A 20,926-nucleotide genomic window follows, 5' to 3' on the forward strand; every position below is an offset into this window, starting at 1 on the left:
ATAAGAACTTGAGGCCTGGTGCCAACAAGACAAAGGAGATACTCACAATACTCACATCTCTCTTTACATCGGCGGCACAACAGTAGAAACTGTGAGCAGATCCAAACTCCTGGATGGACACAGCTCAAACAACCTCTCATGGTCCCACAACACTTCCTACACAATCAGGAGAGCCCACCGACACATCTACTTTGTGAAGAGGTTGAAGGGAACTGGACTATGCACATCTATACTCAGGTCCTTTACGATACACAGAAGAGAGCATCCCAAAATGTTGCATCACTACATAGTACAGAAACTTCACTGTGCCGTACAGGAGACCTCCAACAGGTAGTTAAAACTGCCCAATGTATCACTGGCACTGGTCCCACCATCAAGGATATTTCTACAGAAAGGTGCATTTGATTGCATGACATCAAGAAAAATCCCACCCATCCTGCTCAAGGACTGTTTGTCCCAATCCCATCGGGGAGGAGTCTACATAGCATCACCCCAGGACCACCAGACTCAAAAACCAGTTACTTTCTCCAAAGCAGAAAGGCTGATCAACACCTGTACCCACTAACCCACCCCTCCACCACCACTACTTTATCATTTTATGTCAGAGTCAGCTTATGTACAAACACTCCTATGCCTGTGTCACTTCAATAGACATGCAATCAACATATGTATATGCATTTATATTTATTGTGTTTTTTATCATTGTGTTTTTATTTATTCATTTACCGGACGTGGGTGTTCAGCTGAGCCAGCATTTATTGCCCATCCTGAATTACCCTCATTAAGATGGTGATGAACAGTCTTGTTGAATGGCTGCAGTCCCTGAGGTGCAGGGACACCCACAGTGCTGTCAGGGAGGCAATTCCATGATTTGACCCAGCGAAGGAACGGCAACATGTTTCCAAGTCAGGATGGTGAGTGACTTGGAGGGTTATTGTGCTTGTTATCTTACTGTGTTCTTTTTGAGCTGCATTGGATCCGGAGTAACAATATTGTTCTCCTTTACGCTTGTGTACTGAATAACATTGAACGATCTTGAATGGGAATACCGTGCTCAAACTTGTACTTGATCAAGTCACACAAAATGTTGGAGGAACTCAGCAATCCGTGAAATGTGTTCAAGTGCAAGTTTGAACATCAAGATGAAGGGTCTCAGCCTAAAACAAGAACTGTTCACTTTGCTCCACAAATGTTGCCTGACCTGCTGAGTTCCTCCAGCATTTTGTAAACAGAAGAGACTGTGCAGATGCTGGAAATGTTCAGCAATACCCACACAAAATGCTGGAGGAACTCAGCAATTCAGGCAATAGTTACAGAGAGGAATAAAGAGTTGAGGCCGAGACACATTATCAGGACTGGAAAGGAAGGGGGTAGAAGCCAGAATAAAAAGGTGCAGGAGAGGGAAGAGAACAAGCTGCCAGGTAATAGATGAGAGTAGGTGAGGGGGAAAGTGGGAGGGTGGGTCATCCCCGCCCACCCTCCACTAGGAGGGGTTAGGCGAAAGTCTCTTACTTCATACACCCTCGCCTCACATAGTCTTGCAAGCTTTCCAGAGAGTACGTAGAAGGTACCTGCAATAGCATTGGGATTCCTTCCTTCCTGAAGAGAAAGGAGCTTCTTCCTGACCATCTGAAGCAGGAAACTGGGGATCTAGTTGAAAAGAAATACATGTTTATATTACACCTTTACTGGCTTCAATACATCCTAAACATTATAGATTAAGTTGAATTCTTGAAGTTCAATCACTGTTGTAATGAAGGAGATAAAAGGGATAAAGATTAGCTTTATTTGTACATTGAAAGATCAAAACATACAGTGAAATGCATTGTTTTGCAACAAATCAAGTCGACAAAATTGCACTGGGCAACTCACAAGTGTATCCACGCTTCCAGCACCAACATAACATGCCCACAACTCACTAACCATGACCACATGTCTTATGAATGAGAGAGGAAGCTGATGTGGTCACAGGGAGAATATACAAACTCTTTACAGACTGTGGGCTGGGGAGAGAGAGCTGAACCCCATTCTTACAAACTGCACTATAATAGCCCTATTCTAACCACTACAATACCAAACAAAGCAACCAATTCCCACAGAGCAAGGTCCTTCAAACATCAAAGCTGTAATGAGCAAATTAGTGATGTTAATCAGAGGGATAAATATTGAGCAGTGATACTTCCCGCGGTTTCCTTTGGAACAGCACAATATCATTTCAATTCCATTGGAAAAAATAAAAAGGGCTCTTCATAACATCTTATCGAAATGACATTTTTTTGCTATGTGACAATAATAAATCAATTCTAATTACACCCTTACATCAGATGAAATTCACATTTATTTATCACATTGACATAGAAACATTAGTGAAATAAGTTGTTTGGCTAAACAACCAACACACTGATGGATGTGATGAATGCATTGCCTCACATTCCGGTGCCAAAATAGTATACCCACCAGGCTTGGCAGAACACCACAGATCACAACAAAACAGAACACAAGCAACAAAACAAGAACATTGAAACAAACCCTGTTCTTCCCTCCCTCTCACCTTCGCACATACTCAGACCTCTAACACCAGGACAGGTAGTCTTCTATACCCCTGAAGAATAACAGGGTCCTTGTTAACATCTTGCCCATAAGACACTTCTCACTACATCTCAGTATTATGTGACCATAATATACCAATTCTATTCCATCCATTACACAGTGAAACTTGTCCTTGACATCACATTGGAGTATCAACCTTGTAGAAACATAGAAAACCTACAGCACACTATAGGCCCTTAGGCCCACAAAGTTGTGCCAAATATGTCCTTAACTGAGAAATTACTTAGGGTTACCCATAGCCCTCTATTTTTCTATTCCATATATCCGTCCAGGAGTATCTTAAAAGACCCTATCATATCCACCTCCGCTACCGTTGCCAGCAGCCCATTCCACGCACTCCCTGCGTAAAAGAAAAACTTACCCCTGACATCTCCTCTGTACCTACTTCCAAACACCTTAAAACTGTGCCCTCTCGTGCTAGCCATTTCGGCCCTGGGAAAAAGCCTCTGACTATCCACACGATCAATGCCTCTCATCATCTTGTACACCTCTATCAGGTTTTAGAGTGAACATTCTGAGATCAAAATTTGTATACTTCACTTAGAAAAAACATTAATTTTGGCTTAAAAAGTAGACAAACATCATGCAATAATAAATATATTACATTGCATATACACTCTATGATGTACACTTTCTGAACCATTACCATTTGAACTCATTGCCATCCATATTTACCTGTATTTTTATTCAATTTGATTTCATTAATTGTATTTCAAATGCCCAGTGGTTACAGGGGGACTTAAACACCTCTCTGTAAATCACAGACCTCCAGATCTTAAGTTGTCCAATATGCCCCCCGATTTTGGAACAGACAAGTAGCCTGACAAGAGAGAGCTAGCAATGTGTCAGAAGTGTGGTGGTAGCCAGCTCACTTGGAAGCTAATTGTTTGCCTGTGAGAGGCATCTGAGGAAAGAGGCAAATCCTGAAGGAAATTCTAGAGGCATCAGAGCAAAGGTGCAAAAAGAAACTTATGTTGGAGATGATCAAGCTCGAACTGGAAAGGTCAGTTTAGAACAGAGGCCACAAGTCACTGAAATGGACAATGGAGGAGAGGTACCCGAGAACAAGTCATAAAGTGCTACAGCACAGAAACAAACCCCTCAGCCCATCTAATCCATGTCATACTGTTACTCTACGTAATCCCATCGACCCACACCTAGACCAGAACCGTCTATACCCTTTCCATCCACTTCCTATCCAAAATTCTCTTAAATGTTGAAATTGAACCCCACATCTACCACTTCCACTGGTAGCTCTATCCACACTTGCATCCACCCTGAGTGAAGAAACCCCCTCAGGTTCCCCTTAACTATTTCACCTTTCACCCATAACCTATTATCTCTAGTTCCAGTCTCACTCATCCTCAGTGCAAGAAGACTGCTTCCATTTACCCTGTACCCTTCATAATTTTGTATACCTCTATCAAATCTCTCTCATTCTTCAATGCACCAGGGAAGAAAGTCCTAACCTATTCAACCTTTCCCTGCAACTCAGGTCCTCGAGTTTCAATAGCATCCTTGAAAATTTTCTCTGCACTTTTTCAACCTTACTGATATCTTTCCTGACTATAGGTGACCAAACCTGCACAGAATACTCCAAATTTGGTCTCACCAATGTCTTATGCAACTGCTACATAACATCCCAATTTCAGGGCTCAGTATTCTGATTTATTATGGCCAATGTGCTAAAAAGCTTTCTTTACGACCCCATCTACCTGTGACACTACTCTCAAGGAATTATGGATCAGTATTCCCAGATCCTTTTATTCCGCTACTCTCCTCAGTGCCCTACTGTTCACTGCGTAAGTCCTACCCTGGTTTGTCCTCCCAAACTGCAACACCTCACATGTAACACACACAAAGTGCCGGTGGAACACAGCAGGCCAGGCAGCATCTATAGGAAGAAGCACAGTCGATGTTTTGGGCTGTGACCCTTCGTCAGGACACCTCACATGTATCTGCATTTCCACTATGCCATCGAAAACTCTTTAAGGCTGCTAAGAAGGAATACGTTGACCATGAATCTTTGGTGAAAATCTTAGGTTGGAACCAACTTGGCTGGCCCAGATGATGCATTTAATTCTGCAAAATTTGGGAGAAATAATTTTGAAATTTTGGTGTCCCACACTCAACTCGGACTCTGGCTTCCCAACGGCACAGAAGTCTCACATCTTTCATATAGCTTTGTCGGCCAACTGCAAACACTGGGCAAAGAATAACAATATCAACTAAATATCTTTATTAAATGAGCCACCAACTTTTCTCATCAAAAGTATACCTTGAACACCTCAGCGTGGTTATCCATTAGGAACAAAGCCAGATCCTCAGCCTGGGACTTGGACAGAGACTTGCTTTGCACAATAGCTTTGGTAAATGTTTTCATCACCACACTCCTGTTGGTATTCTTTATTTAAAGAAAAACAAAAGTATTCAGTGATAAAGCACAGGTGAAAATCAAATCCACAATGGTACTAGTTTAGTTTAGTCTTACAGGTACAACATTAATCAATGAACATTGTTCACGGGAGCAGAACGGTAGCATAGTCGTTAGCTTAAATGTTTTACAGTGGCAGCTGTAGGATCAGAGTTCAATTCTTGCCACTGTCTGTAAGGAGTTTGTAAAGTCTCCTCATGACCATGTGGGCTTCCTCCACATTCCAGAGAAGTTCATTTAGGGTTAATGGGTTGTGGACATGCTATTTTGTGCCAGAGGTATGGCTGCCCCTAGCAGATGATGTTGGTCATTGACACAAACAATATACTTCACTCTGTTTTGAGGTACATGAGACTATTACCGCTCTCTCTGATCAGAATGACAATAAGAACATCTAGGTAATGATAGAATAATGAAACTTGTAATTATACACATCCAAAGTGTTTCTCAGGCTAAGTCCACACTATACCAGATAAATCCGTAACCGAAGCTTTTTCTCTTCGTTTTGACCCTCTGTCCACACCAAAGCGGCGTTTTAGTCCACCGAAAACGGAGCTTTTCTAAAATGCTCTCCAGGGTGTGTAATTTTGAAAATGTCGCTTGACCAGAGCAGTGTGGACGGGGTAACTGGAGGAATCTAAAAACGCTGTCATAACATGCCACACACACAAAATGCTGGTGGAACACAGCAGGCCAGGCAGCATCTATAGGGAGAAGCACTGTCGACGTTTCGGGCCGAGACCCTTCGTCAGGACTGTGGGAGTGGGAGAGCTTAGAACCAGAGGGCACAGCCTCAGAATATGAAGATGATCCTTTAGAACAGAAATGGAGGGAATTCCTTTAGCTATAGGGTGGTGAATCTGTGGAACGCATTGCCTCAGAGAGTTGTGGAGGCCAAGTCATTGGGTATACTTGAAGTGGAGATCAATAGGTTCTTGATTAGTAAGGTTCGTGATTTAAAGCATGAAAACAGATTTGAGAGAGATAATAAATCAGTCATGATGGAATGGCAGGGCAGACCTGATGGACTGTATGGCCTAATTTACCTCTCATGTCTTATGATACATACTGAGATCATTCTGAATTGTTCGTGTATGTTAGCATAAATTTGAAAAGAGGAACAGCTTCTCTTCAACCCATCTACCACCTACAGAAAGCTAACATTAGCAAACTCCTCAAGAAATAAAGTTATAGTGGGCACATTCACCCAGTAACTATGTTAGATAACATTACATTTACACAAGAATACTCTGTGATTAACACATGCTATTGCACCTGGATATCTAATATAGTGGTTTACTCTCCCTCCACACAGAGAAATGGCAATCTCAGCTCCATTTATAATACTGGGTGAACTTGTGTTAGACGCTTCCTCAGATGGAACGAATAGAAGTAATTGTGCCTGGGCTAAGTTCATCAGCAAAATGTTTGCCTCATGAACAGAGCAGGAGGTATTAAAAGAGAAGGGGGTGGCATTACTAGTCAAGGAAAATGTCACGGCACTGCTTAGTCAGGAGCTAATCTAGTGAGGCGTTAAAGGGAGGAACTGAGTAATAAGAAAGGTATGACCACATTAATGGGGCTAGATTACATACCACCCAACAGTCTAAAGGTTTTAAAGGAACAAATTTGTAGAGAGATTGCAGACTGTTGCAAGAAACATGAGATTGCTATAGCACAAAGCTGATTGTAAATTTCCACATATTGCCTGGGACTCCCATACTATAAAAGGACTAGATGGGATAGAGTTTGACAAATGTGTTCAGGAAAGTTTCATTAACCAGTACACAGAAATCCCAACAAGAGAGTGTGTGATACTTGATCTGCTATTAGAGAATGAGACAGGCAGGTGATAGAAGTTTAGAGGAACACTTCACATCCAGTGTTCATAACGTCATTAGTTTCAAAGTCAATATGCAAAAAGGTAGACAAGAGAAAATCTGCAGATGCTGGAAATCTGAGCAACACACATAAAATGCTGAGGATCTCAGCATGCTGGGCAGCATCTATGAAAAAAAAGTACAATCGATGTTTTGGGCTGAAACCCTTCGGTAGGACTGGAGGAAAAAAGCTGAGGAGTAGATTTGAAAGGCAGGAGAGAGGGGACTTTGGTGTTCTTGTGTTTAACTGCCATTCATTCTTTGGGGCACTTCTGTTTTCGTTGATGTTTGTGAAGAAAAAGCATTTCAGGATGTATATTGTACAGTATACATTTCTGTCTTTAAATTTGACCTTTGAATTTTTAAACCAATTTTGATGGTATCAGAAAGGATCTGGTAAGTGTGGATCGAGACAAGCTGTTTTCTGGCAAAGGGAAGTGAGAGAACATCAAAAGTGAAATTGTGAGAGTACAAAGCTTGAAAGTACCTATCAGAATAAAAGGTAAAGTTAACAGGTGTTGGGAATATTGAAACTCTGGTTAAGAAAATTAAGGAAGAGCCTTGCAGGTATAGGCAGATGTGAACAAATGAGGTGCTTATGGAGTACAAGAAATGCAAAAGAACACTTAAAGAAATCAGGAAGGCTAAAAGACATGAGGTTGCCATAGCAGACAAGGTGAAGTAGAATCCTAGGGGATTCGACAGATACATTAAGAGCAAAAGGATTGCAAGGAACAAAATTGGTTCCTTGGATGATCAGAATGGTAATCCATGTTTGGAGCCAAAAGAGACGGGGAGATATTAAATGCATTTTGTGCATCTGTATTTACTCAAGGGACGGACACAGAGTCTATAGAAGTGAGGCAAAGTGGCCTCACATTTATAGACAGATTACAAAGGAGGGGGTTTTTGTGGCAAATTAGGTTGGATAAATCTCCAGGGGATTTCCTCAAGATATACCAAGATATTCCCTCAGACCTCAAAGCAGGCAAGTGAAGAAATTGCCAGGGCCTTAACAGAAATATTTAAATCATCCTTGGCAACAGATGAGGCACCAAAGGATTGGAGAACAGCAAATGTTGTTCTGTTTAATAAAGGCTACAAAAATAAACCAGGAAATTACAGGCCAGTGAGTCTGACATTAGTAGTGGGAAAGTTATTGGAACGGACTGGATATACAAGTATTTGGATCGACATGGGCTGATTAAGGATAATCAGCAAAGGTTGTGTCTAACCAATCTGTTTTTCAGGGAAGTTGTCTACATGGACATTAGCAAGGCATTTGACAAGGTCCTACATGGGAGTTTGGTCAAAAAGGTTCAGTTGCTCAGCATTCAAGATGAGGTAGTAAACTGGATTACACATTGGCTTTGTGAAGGAACCAGAGAGAGGTTGTAGATGGTTGACTCTCTGGCTTGAGGTCTGTGACTAGTGGAGTGCTGCAGTGTTTGGTGTTGGTTGTTGTTTATCAACAATCTGGATAATAATGTGGTGAACTGGATCAGCAAATTTGCGGATGACACCAAGATTGGGGTATAGTGGACAGCAAGAAAGACCATCATGGCTTGCAATGGGATATGAGCCATCTGGAAAAACAGCAGAAAAATGATAGGTGGAATTTAATGCAGACAAGTATAAGGTGTTGCACTTCAATAGGACCAACAAGAGTAGGTCTTACTCAGTGAACAGTAGGGCACTGAGGAGTGCAGTAGAACAAAACGATCTGGGAATACAGGTCCATAATTCATTGAAGGTGGCTTCACAGTTTTAAAAACACCTTTTGGCACACTGGCCTTCATAAATCAAAGTATTGAATACAACAGATGGGACCTTATGTTGAAGTTGTACAAGATATCGGTAAAGTCTAATTTGGAGTATTGTATGCAGTTTTGGTCACCTACCTACACGAAAGATGTAAATAAGATTCAAAGAGTCCAGAGAAAAGTTATAAGGATGTTGCTGGTCAAGAGGGCCTGAGTAATAAGGAAAGACTGAACAGGTTCAGACTTTATTATTTGGAACAATAAATTTAACAATGCTAAAGTTGTACAAGGCATTGGTAAGGCCAAATTTGGAATATTGTGTGCAGTTCTGGTCACCGAATTATAGGAAAGATATCAATAAATTAGTGAGAGTGCAGAGACGATTTACTAGGATGTTACCTGGGTTTCAGCAATTAAGTTACAGAGAAAGGTTGAACAAGTTAGGTCACTATTCATTGGAGCGTAGAAGGTTGAGGGGGGATTTGATCGAGGTATTTAAAATTTTGAGAGGGATAGATAGAGTTGACGTGAACAGGCTGTTTCCATTGAGAGTAGGGGAGATCCAAACTAGAGGACATGATTTGAGAGTTAGGGGGCAGAAGTTTAAGGGAAACACGAGGGGGTATTTCTTTACTCAAAGAGTGATAGCTGTGTGGAATGAGCTTCCTGTAGAAGTAGTAGAGGCCAGTTCAGTTGTGTCATTTAAGGTAAAATTGGATAGGTATATGGACAGGAAAGGAGTGGAGGGTTATGGGCTGAGTGCGGGTAGGTGGGACTAGGTGAGATTAAGGGTTCGGCACGGACTAGGAGGGCCAAGATGGCCTGTTTCCGTGCTGTGATTGTTATATGGTTATATGGTTATAACATAGATGATTGAGGGGAGATTTGATAGATGTATACAAAATTATAAGGGGTATAGATAGGGTAAATGCAAGCAAGCTTTTTCCACTGAGGTTGGGTGGGACTACAGAGGTCATGGGTCAAGGGTGAAAGGTGAAAAGTTTAAGGCGAATATTAGGGGAAACTTCTTCACTCAGAGGGTGGTGAGAGTGTGGAACAAGCTGCCAGCACAAGCAGTGCATGCAAGCTCAATTTCTATGTTTAGGAGAGGTTTGGATAGGTACATGGATAATAGGGGTATAGAGTTTTATGGTCCTAGTGCAGTTTGGTGGAAGTAGGCAGTTTAAAATGACTCAGCACCTACTGGATGGACTGAAGGGCTCGTTTTTGTGCTGTACTTTTCTATGACATTATAACTTGAAACTACTTCCACAGAGTGGCCTTAACCTTAACATGAATTAGTCTTCACTGTGGAAGACATGAGCAGTATGGCAGATGTAGTGTGTGAAGAAAGAGAAGTGGGTGTAGTTATTATTACAAGGGATAAGCTGCTCAAAAAGCTGAAAGAACCAAGAGTACATAAGTCACCTGGACCAGATGAACTGCTCACTAGAGTTCTGAAAGAGGTAGTGCTAGAGATGGAAGAAGCATTAGTAATATCTTTCAAAAATCATTGGACTCTGGCATGGTACCAGAGAGCTGGAAAATTGCAAATGGCATTCCATTCTTTAAGAAAGGAGGAAGGCAGCAGAAAGGAAATTATAGACCAGTTAGCCTGACCTCAATGGTTGGGAAAATGTTGGAGTCAATTTTTAAGGATGAGGTTGTAGAGTATTTGGTGACACAAGACAAGACAAGATGAAGTCAGCATGGTTTCCTTAAGGGAAAATCTTTCCTGATGAACCTGTTGGAATTCTTTGAGATTACATGGAGGATAAAGGGGATGCAGTGATGTTGTATATTTGGACTTTCAGAAGGCCTTTGACAAGGTGCCACACATGAGGCTGCTTACCAAGTTAAGAGCTCATGGCATTACCTCTCTGCTTCCTCCAGTTCAAGAAAAATCAGCTTAATCATTCCACAAGTAAGAGATTCTACAGATGCTGGAAATCTTGAAGAACACACACAAAATGGAGGAATTCTGCAGGTCAGACAGCTTCTCCGGAGAGGAATAAACAGTCAACGTTTCAGGGTGAGGAGTTTAAGTGTCTCCAGAGAACTGAAAGCTTCCATCCCTGGCAACTCCTAAGTAAATCTCCTCAGCACCCTCTCCAATGTAATCTCATTATTACTTAAACATAGCAACTAGATATGCATGTAAAGCTGCAGCTATGACTATTTGGGCTAACTGTTAAATAACAAAAACCAAGAAAATAGCCGGGATTCCCTTTGTTTATTTGGGACACTAAACACTTAATTGGGAGAGGAGATGGTTGCCAAATGTTTAACTAGTACCAACTGCGTGCACTTATGGAACTGTTAGACAGCACACCATGCTTAGAGTGAACAGATTTAAATAGCATCAGTTGCATGTGTTTATGTTCAAAAATAAGTGTTTTGTGTCACTGATAGTTGTAGAGAAATAAGCAGCAAGACCATTCAGAACCATTCACTGCGGTTTCAAGTATTCAGGCTTGGAGATTCCAGGAACAGCCAGGAATGAAAATGAAACAATTTCACTACTTCAACAAGTGAGGAAATACAAAGAATTTATAGATATTAACAATAATCTCAAATACTACAATGAAAATGAAGTCTCAGAGGAAGTCCCATTATCTACACTAAGTGTCTGTGCTGATTTTGTTCAATGCATACACTGGATGAATTGCTTCATTAGTGCCTATAATGAGCTAGTTTTTGGTACTGTAGTAGTATCATTATAGGTATTCTACTTTGTTCTGTATTTTATTTAAATACATGATTTGTTACTCTGTTAAATGGCAGCTTGTTTTTCCTTTTAAGGTTTTTAAATTATTTCCTTGAAACTTTAGCTAATTGGGCAGCTGCTTAATTGGGCCAAAGTGTACTGGTCCCGATGTGTCCCAATTAACTAGAATTCACTGTATTATGATTTAGATTCTGGATATCACTGACTTATACAACATGAAATAAATTTCATGACATATGCTGGTGATATTAAACCTGATTCCGAAGTTTGTTGTTTTGCAGCAGCAGTGCAATGCAAAGATATAAAACTACTAAAAATTACAAAACAAATAAGCAGTGCAAGGACCAACCAGGCAGTGTTAATGGACAATTCAAAAATCTTATGTTGGAAGGGAAGAAGCTGTTACTAAATCACTGAGTGAGGGTCTGCAGACTCCTGTACCTTCTCCCCGATGGTAGTAACGAGAAGCGGGCATGTTCCTGAGTAGAGGATTATTTGTGATAGAGGCCACCTTCTTGGCAATGTCTCTTGAAGGCGTCCTTGAGGGTGGAGAGGGTTGTGCCCGCGATAAACTGGACACCTCTACAACACTCTATAGCCTCCTGCACTGGAGCCTTCACAGAAGGCAATGATGCAACTAGTCAGAATGCCCTTTACTATTCATCCAATAGAAATTTCTAAGTCTTTGCTGAAATCGCAGATCTTCTCGTAACAAACTAGTCACTGGCATGACATCTTCACGACTGCATCAATGTATTGGATCCAGGATAGATCCTCCGACCTAAGGAATGCAAGTTTCACCACCACATTCCCTGTGATCGACCTTCAGGGATCCATGAACGGTTCAGGCCCCACAAGGAAGCTCTAATCAAACAGGCAAATTTACTGCAAACTGCTCTCTACAGATTCCCACATCATCTCGAATTATTCCATTCTTTTAAATCCAAACTATATGCTTCTCAGAATTACTAAATGTGTGCTTTTAAATCTGCTTCTGCACTTTCTGTAACTTCGACATTTTATTCACTGTTGTTTTCCCTTGCTCTACCTCAATGTACAGTAGCGTAGCAGTTAGCGTAACACTATTACATTGCCAGTGACCCAGGTTCAATTCCCACCGCGCTCTGTTTGGAGTTTGCTTGTTCTCCCCACGCCCACTGGGAATCCGGTTTCCTCCCACATTCCAAAGATGCAAGGGTAGTAAGCTGTGGGCATGCTATATTGGCACTGGAAGCATGGTGACACTCGTGGGCTGCTCCCAAGTCCATCCTCGGACGGCATTGGTTATTGACACTAAAGATGTGTTTCAACACAATGTGACAAATCTAATCTTAACTCATGTACTATTGTAATGACTTGATCTGCAAGACTAGATTTACACTGTACCTTGGTTACACACATCAATTTACCAATTTAAAAATTCACCAACTTAAAACTTTCTCTGCCCTTACATAACCTGAAGAAGGGTTTCAACCCTTCCATCTTAGATAACCTTTCTGAAAGCACCAATGTGGGTACAGAGTAATGAACTGTCAAAGCATCACATTCTGGCTGAAATGTTAAACCACAAGGTCTTGACTGTTTTCTTGGATGAGACTTAGGAATTTAGCTGTATTTGTCACATGATCATCAAAACATACAGTGAAATGCTAATGACTAGGGGCAGCCCACAATTGTGGTCATGTTTCCAGCGCCAACATAGCATGCCCACAATTTACTAATCCTTACTAAGCTGCATGTCTTTGGAATCTATCTATCATCTATTTCTCTATATATTCACTTGGCCTCCACAGCCGTCTGTGGCAATGAAGGGTTAAAGTAATCATTGAGGATCATTTGATGGCTGAGCCTGTGCTCAGTGGAATTTAGAAGAATGTGGGGGGAAAAAAAAAATCACATTGAAACTTATCGAATATTGAAAGGCCAAAATAGATTGGCTATGGAGAGAATGTTTTCTATAGTGGGTGGGAGGAGGCAAGGGAAGAGTGGGTCTAGGAGGCACAGAATCAGAAAAGAGCAATGTCCTTTTAGAAGTCAAGGCCTTGGAAATATTCAAAGCAGAGGTTGATAGGTTCTTGATTAGTAAGGTTGTCAAAGGTTATGAGGAGAAGGCAGCAGAATATCGCCCAGCTTAAAATATCTCACAGGGACGAAGTTTAACAGTATGGAAAATCTCACCAATGAGTGGTCCATATTAATCCCTTATTTACCACCAAAACAATCCAATTCATCCTGACACTGCTTATAGCAGTTTGCACTGAAAAAATAGCTGCTGTGTTTCCTCCCTGGTATCTCAAAGAACTGTTTTGGCTACAAAACAGTGCAGGATGTTCCTGGGTTGTGAATGACATTTGCATAATTTCAAGTCCTTTCTATTCAATCAGTTTTTTAAAAAACGGTTTGTGGAGTTTGCCAATACGAGCTAATTTCACACAAGGTTCAAAACAAAAACATACAGGTTTCAGAAAATGTCATTTAGTTTTCAGCTGATCATCATTTGCAGTGTTTTTCTCAAGCCCCTGAGTTTGTCAAACTAACTTTCATCAGATTTTTTTTTAATCTAAGACAAGAGATTCTGCAGATGCTGGAAATCCAGAGCAACACACACAAAATGCTGGAGGAACTCAGCAGGTCAAGCAGCATCTAGAGACAGGAATAAACAATTGACGTTTCAAGCCAAGACCCTTCTTCAAGAACAGTCTTGGCCAAAACATCCACTGTTTATTCCTTTCAATAGATGCTGCCTGACCTGTTGAGTTCCTCCAACATTTTGACATTTTTTTTAAAGTTTTTTTTGTGTGTAGAAGAAATACTTCTTTTCCTGAAAGATTTTCAAATGTTCAGGCGATTGAGAAAATAGTTAACAAGAGACCCCCAGTGATGTATCTAACACAAGAGACTCGCTTGTCCTTCCCCACCGATCCCTCTCCAGGTATTTATGTCTGAGAATGTGATGTGCAACACCTGCCCCTACATCTCCTCCATCACCACCACTCACAGCCCAATACATTCCTTCTGGGTGAGGCAGTTCATGACTTCATCGTTGTCATTTATTGTCCCTAGTGCTCCCGACGTGACCACCTCTACATCATTACGACCTGACTCAGATTGTGGGATTGCTTCATTAAGCACCTTTGCTCCTACCGCCTTAACAGCCAAGCCCTCCTAGTGGCCAACCATTTAAATTACACTTCCTATTCCCACAACACATTACACAGCCTCTTCTACTGTATATTAAGGCCAGACTGATTAGGAGGACAGTACCTCATAGTCTGCCTTGGGAGACTCCAACCTGACAGAATGAATATTGATTTCTCTAACTTCTGGTAACAACCCCAATCCCCCAACTTTATTTTCCAGCCCTTATATCCCTTCTAATTCCCATCCCCACCATTTTCATCTGTCCATTACCAAGACCTTTTCTTCCCAGTTAGCTCCATCTCCTTCCTCCCTTTATCCCGTGATCCACCATCAGGTTCCACCTTCCATCACACAGTTTCTTATGTCATTCCCAGTCTTCCCCAATTACCACTTCACCTATCACCCAGCAGCTCAAAGAACATTGAACATCACAGCCCCTTTGACCTAAAATATTGTACTGACCTTTAGCTTACTCCAAGCCCCCTCTAACCCTTCTTCCTCATGTGTGTCTATCAAAGAATCTCTTAAATGCCTCTAAAGCATTGCCTCCAGCAACAGTCCTGGCAGGGTGGTCCACACACCCACCACTGTGTAGAAAACCTACCTCTAACTTACCAGCCTCCATCCCCACAGCCAAATTTTCTTTCAATCACCTTAAAATCATGCCCCTAGTATTAGTCATTTCCGGCCTGGGCAAAAGTCTCTGGCTGTCCTCTTATCAATCTTGTACTCCTATGAAGTCATCTTCTATCCTCCTTCAATCCAGAAAGAAAAACCTAGCTTGCTCAACCTGTCCTCATAGAAATACTCTCTAATGAAGGGAGCATAATGGCAACTCTCACCCAAGCAATTTCTAAATCTTCCACATCCTTCCTATAATAATGTGACCAGAATTGAACCCACGTGTGGTCTGACCAGGGAGTTGCAGTATTATCTTGTTCTACTCCTTCCCCCTCTGCACCCCCCACCTCTTCATACTGGGCATCCTCCCCCCACTTTTCTTTCTAGTACTGATTCAAGATCTCAACCCAAAAAAAATTGACAGTCCGTTTCCTTCCACCAATTCTGCTTCTTCTTAAACCCATCCCCCCTTTTTACTGGGGCAAAGGCCACCAACAGCAGCTCGCCAGAATCCTCCACCCTGGGCTAGTCTTCTGTTTTTCAAGGTATTATCCATTGAAGATCCTGCCTCTCCCAGGAGTGATGTCTTTGGAGCTCCTGTTGGTTATTTGTCCCATGGGTGCAATTGGGCAGCACAGGCTGGTGGGCTGGAAAAGCCTGATACTCTTACTCTGGATAGACAGACAGACAAGCAGATAGATAAATAGATTAAATAAGTAAACACAACATAGGGGCAGAATTGGGCCCTTCAGTCCATTGAGTCTGCTCATGGCTGATTTAATGTTTAGTGTGGAAGTGATGAACAAAAAGGGTCTACTTGGGTGCTATATATGTTACGTGTTTTTTTCATTGTTTGTTGCCACAGGTGCTCTCAGAGATTCTCAAAATATGACAGACCTGCTTCTGTAATCTGTAGGTACCAGGGCGAGCTGCAATAGCCATAAAAGACAATAGCCTGTGCAATTCCTCTCTCCAAATTGGCTCCAATAGCTGAACACACAGCTGAGCAGCCTCCAGTGCTTGTCCAGTCTTTCCATTCTCTGTAGGAATTTTTGCAACAAAAAAAGTTATTTTATTTTCAGATACAGAACAGGCCCTTTCAACCCAACAGAGCCCACATCGTCCAACTACAACTACATCAAAATTAACCTATTAACCCGTATGTTTCTGAACTGTGGGAGGAAACCCACGCTGTCATGGGGAGAATATATAAACTCCTTATAGACGGCAGCAGAATTGAACTCTGGTCACTGGTGCTATGATAGCAAAACGCTAACCGCCACGCTAACATGCCACCCATGAATACTTTTGTTGCAATTTATCCTGGACAGGTCGGCACTTATCTGTATTATTCACTGGATAGTTTAGAGTTCCACTATATAAGAAACTGTTAGGTTAAGAGCTCTCAATCGAAACATTATATTCATCTAAATATTTTATCAACTGAATGCCATGCAGGTGACACAGTAGCATAGCAGATAGCATAACACTGTGCGATCCTGGTCAATTCCCACCGCTGTCTCTAAGGACTGTGTATGTTCTTAATGCAACCATGTGGGCTTCGTCTGAGTGCCCCAGATTCCTCCCACATTCCAAAGGCATACGGTTCAGGGTTAGTAAATTGTGAGCATGCTATGTCAGCGCCAGAAACATGGTGACACTTGTCCCAGAACATGTCAGTCATCGACACAAATGACACAATTCACTGTATATTTATAGGTAGGTGTAAGAAATAAAGCTCAACTCTATCTCTTTTTATACAAGGTAAAACAAGACCAAGTGGGTGTTGGGCTCATAAACACAAAAGATTCTGCAGATGCTGGAAGTCCAGAGAACCACATAAAAATTACTGGAGGAATTCAGCAGGTCAGACAGCATCTATGAAATGAATAAATAGTCAATGTTTCAGGTCAAAACCCTTCATCAGGACTGAAAAGGAAGGGGGAAAATGAAGAGTCAGACAGCAGCAGAGATCACAGATGGTGAGCAGTGAGAGAGGGTGTCACTAAACTATCAAAGGTATTGGGCTCCATGCATAGTTGACCAACAAAACAGCTTCTAGATAAATACCAATTCTTGGCTCATTGCCCATTAACATGCAGGTCAGTCCATCGAGTGACCATCCAGGAACATTCTAAACACAATGAAAACTCGTCTCCACCAAGCTTTCAGTCAAAGAACTCTGAAATACTGCCACTCCAGCTGAAAAGATTACTTCTCATTTCCTCTTCCATCAATTCTTCCAACCTTTAACTCACAATTTTACTCATGGAAAAATTGATCCTTCCTAGTCACCTCATCTTCAAGTAGCTGACCTGATGAAATCGCTCAGCCTCCTCTAGTACAAAGGAAGAAACCCCAGTAAAACTCATAACTAATATTCATCAGCTGTAGACACCGAGTGCTCTCTTCATTATTATGTCATCAGGGTTTGCAAGTTGTGGGCATGCTGTGTTGGTGCCAGAAGTATGCTGCCCCCAGCACATCTCAAACTGTGTTGGTCTTTGCCACAGTCAACACATTTCACTGTATGTTTCAATGTACATGTGACAAATTAACCTAATCTAATCTTTCCAGCTCTGCTAAATCTCTTGTCTCTGGTCTGAGACCTCCGTCGGTCAGAGTTGACCATGGATATCACATCCTAGCAGTCTAGTTACGCAAACTTGGGCAGTATGACATGGAGAGCAAGTTGTAGCCCATGTAGCAAGTTCCCTCTCTCCACACAGTTGATGAAACCAAGGAATGGCAGAATTTCTTGTATTTACAAAAAGCAGCAGAATCTATTACAGCTGCAATGTCACATCTTTTGAACTTAGAATAGGGTTGAAGTTTGAATGGAAATTTGAGGTGACATCTCCCCCATAATATTGTAGCTGCTTGCAGTGGTGTTTGTAGGGAAGGGAGACAAGCCCAAGGTCTGTTTGAGCAACAGCCTTAGTGAACTCTAACATTCTTCATAGGAGGGTGTAAAGGGACTTCTGTGTTATTTATTTACTTATTTATCTGTTTATTTATTTAGAGATACAACAATGAATAGGCCCTTCTGGCCCTTTGAGCTGTGCTGCCACAAACCCCCAATTTAACCCTAGCTTAATCATGGGACAACTTATAATTTACAGTCTACTGACCTATAGATGCTTTAGACTGTGGGACCCAAAGAAAACCCATGCATTCCACGGGCAAGACATACAAATTCCTCACAGAGGACAAGAAGATTGAGCTCCGAACTCTGACGCTCTGAGCTGTAATGGTGTTGTGCAAATTGCTACCCTACTGAGGCGCCCATTTACATTAAGTGGAGGGAGTTGAATATGTGAGGCAGTGCCAGTTGAGTGTAGCAGCAGGTTCCACATGAGACAGCTAAGTCAAAGTAGATCTGATAGAGGGATAGGAAATGTGTCATGGGATGTGACACTGCCTCACTGTTTCAGCAGATCACAAGGACCATGATGATCTTTTCCTGCTTATTTTCTGGGATATTGTGCAGAAACCAGGTGACCAGTCCACTCATTGTGTTTGAATCAATATCATGAATCCTGGCAAACTTAAGCCTCACCTCAAAATTGAAGAAAAAACTTACATACAGTATGGCTACTCATATTCAGGTTATCTTATTGCTTTATACACTAGGCTGCGATGGAATTCCTTGCTGTCATGTACCAATAAACAGTATATGTACATGGTGATACTAAAGTCGGTTGCTTAAGGCTGTTATAGCTGGGTGACGTAGTGGGGATGAGCTCCCACTACCTATTAAATGCTCCCGATGGTGTGCATCTCAAATACTCTCTGACAACTAAGTCCAGCTCCTGGCCTTCCTGCGTGTCTTAGTTACTAAACTTGATGAAACCATTTCTACTGATAGAAGGGGCAAAGACAGGTTACTGATGCCTTGAAACCAGTTTCTTCAGGCAAATGGGGTTTGTCAGCTGTGGTTGGTAGCTCATTTAGGAGAAGGGAAACTCTGATCTCAAACCTCCTCTGCCTTGCGACTATACCCACTCATTGGGAAGGCTGTGGGAGTAAACCTCATGGAAAAATCCAAACCCTAAGGCAGCCCTGCATGGAGTTCAATGCTGACTGGCAACTTCTGCAATGCCACTGGTGACAAACTGTATCGGTCTCTGCTGTTCTGTTGGATTCATCAGCTGTGGGGAGAGGGGGAGCCTGCTGCATGGGCAACAGTTTGTTCTCCACATCGTACTGCACTATCTTGTGTATCACATAGACAGCTAGGACGCAGCATCCATGGTCAACAGTGATGACCAGAGGTCCTCAGTAATGAAGTAACAGTAGGTGAATAACAGAGAGAAGCTGAGTTAAGAGTCAAGGACGTGGCAGCACCACCGGGAAGAGGTTGTGAAAGAAGTGATGGGATTATTTAGTTCTAACTTGTTACACAATACCAGGTCAGATTTGCTTCAGAATATGTCCTTCTAACAAGTTATCCGGAAAAGCATAGTATAGGGTGGTTAAGAAGGCCAGTGTTCCACCAGCATTTACATCAGCTGTCCGATGAAGGGTCTCGGCCCAGAACGTCAACAGTGCTTCTTCATATAGATGCTGCCTGGCTTGCTGCATTCCACCAGCATTTTGTGTGTTGCTTCTTTCTCTGCAATTTACTGCCAACCACAGCTGATGAGACCCATTTGCCCGAAATGAATGGTTTTAAGACACCAGTAACCTGCCTTTTCTCCTCTTCCTGTCAGTAGAAATGGTTCTGCTGGGCTTAGTAGCTAAGCCACATGTGAAGGCCAGAAGCTGGACTGTCAGAGACTGTTTGAGATACTTGCCATTGGGACCTTATCCCCACTACCTCCCCCGTCTCCGATAACCTTAAGGAACCAAAAAAAAATTTTTAAAAAATGATAAATGCTAGTAATAAATAGATAGATTTTTAAAACTTTCTGTAACTCTCTGTATTTTATTGGCAATATTCCTCCCAAGTTTAAAATCCCTTGGAACATGAAATAACCACAGAAAGACTCATTTTTCTTTAATAAATGATGTTATGCAGATCATTTGTTAACTTCCTGATGCTTGCCAATTCTGGATTGGTCCCATTCTAAAGGCAATGATGGGGTGATTAGTTTGATAATGAATATTCATTTCATGCATCAAGAAGAATTTAACTGAATGCCAGCAAATTGAAACTAGTTTATGTAAAAATGCAGGTGATCAATTAAATAAAATCTAATTTGAACCAATTGCTTAATGTCTGCCTGCAAGGTGTGGTAGTTTCATGTACAAATTGGTCAAATGAGACACTTTGGCAAAAGCATGAGTAAGCATTTTCTGATGTATTGAATACCAGACTCTCCTGTAAGTTTGTCATGCAAGTCAGAGGATTCCATCTTATGTAACACTGGAACTCATCAACCAGCCAATACCAACTTCCTTGAGCACTCGCATGTGTAGCAAATGTGTTCTAACTTGCCTTAAGATTCAGCATTTCCCTTGAGCTTCCAGACTGGAAATTCCAGAACAAAGGGAGCTCGAAGCAGAAGCAAAAGAGTGAATTAAGCTGGATAATAGGAGAAACACAAGTAGAAATAGTTCATCAGAAAAAAACCAGAAACTGAAGATGAGAGACAACAGTCAACACCAAAAGATCCTGAAACACCAACTATCCATTTTGCTCCACAGAAACTGCCCAACCCACTGAGTTCCTCCAGCATTTTTGGTGCTCTGGATAACAGCATCTGCAGTCTCACATTCATTTTTTGTAGAATCGGAAGCAAATTGC

General features: G+C 41.7%; 1 protein-coding gene across 2 annotated transcripts in view; it reads right to left on the reverse strand.

The window, feature by feature from the left end:
• Positions 1-20,926, reverse strand: part of depdc4 (DEP domain containing 4) — a 75,302-nt gene that overhangs the window by 1,649 nt on the left and 52,727 nt on the right. For both annotated transcript variants that reach the window (XM_059977562.1, XM_059977563.1), the window contains 3 exons: positions 16,075-16,217; positions 4,889-5,014; positions 1,572-1,650 (listed from right to left, as the gene is read on the reverse strand). In XM_059977562.1, coding sequence (XP_059833545.1) covers positions 1,572-1,650; positions 4,889-5,014; positions 16,075-16,217 — 348 coding nt within the window. The remainder of the gene's footprint in view (positions 1-1,571; positions 1,651-4,888; positions 5,015-16,074; positions 16,218-20,926) is intronic.

The sequence above is a fragment of the Hypanus sabinus genome, chromosome 8 (assembly GCF_030144855.1).
Source record: "Hypanus sabinus isolate sHypSab1 chromosome 8, sHypSab1.hap1, whole genome shotgun sequence".
NCBI classification, from domain to species: domain Eukaryota; kingdom Metazoa; phylum Chordata; class Chondrichthyes; order Myliobatiformes; family Dasyatidae; genus Hypanus; species Hypanus sabinus.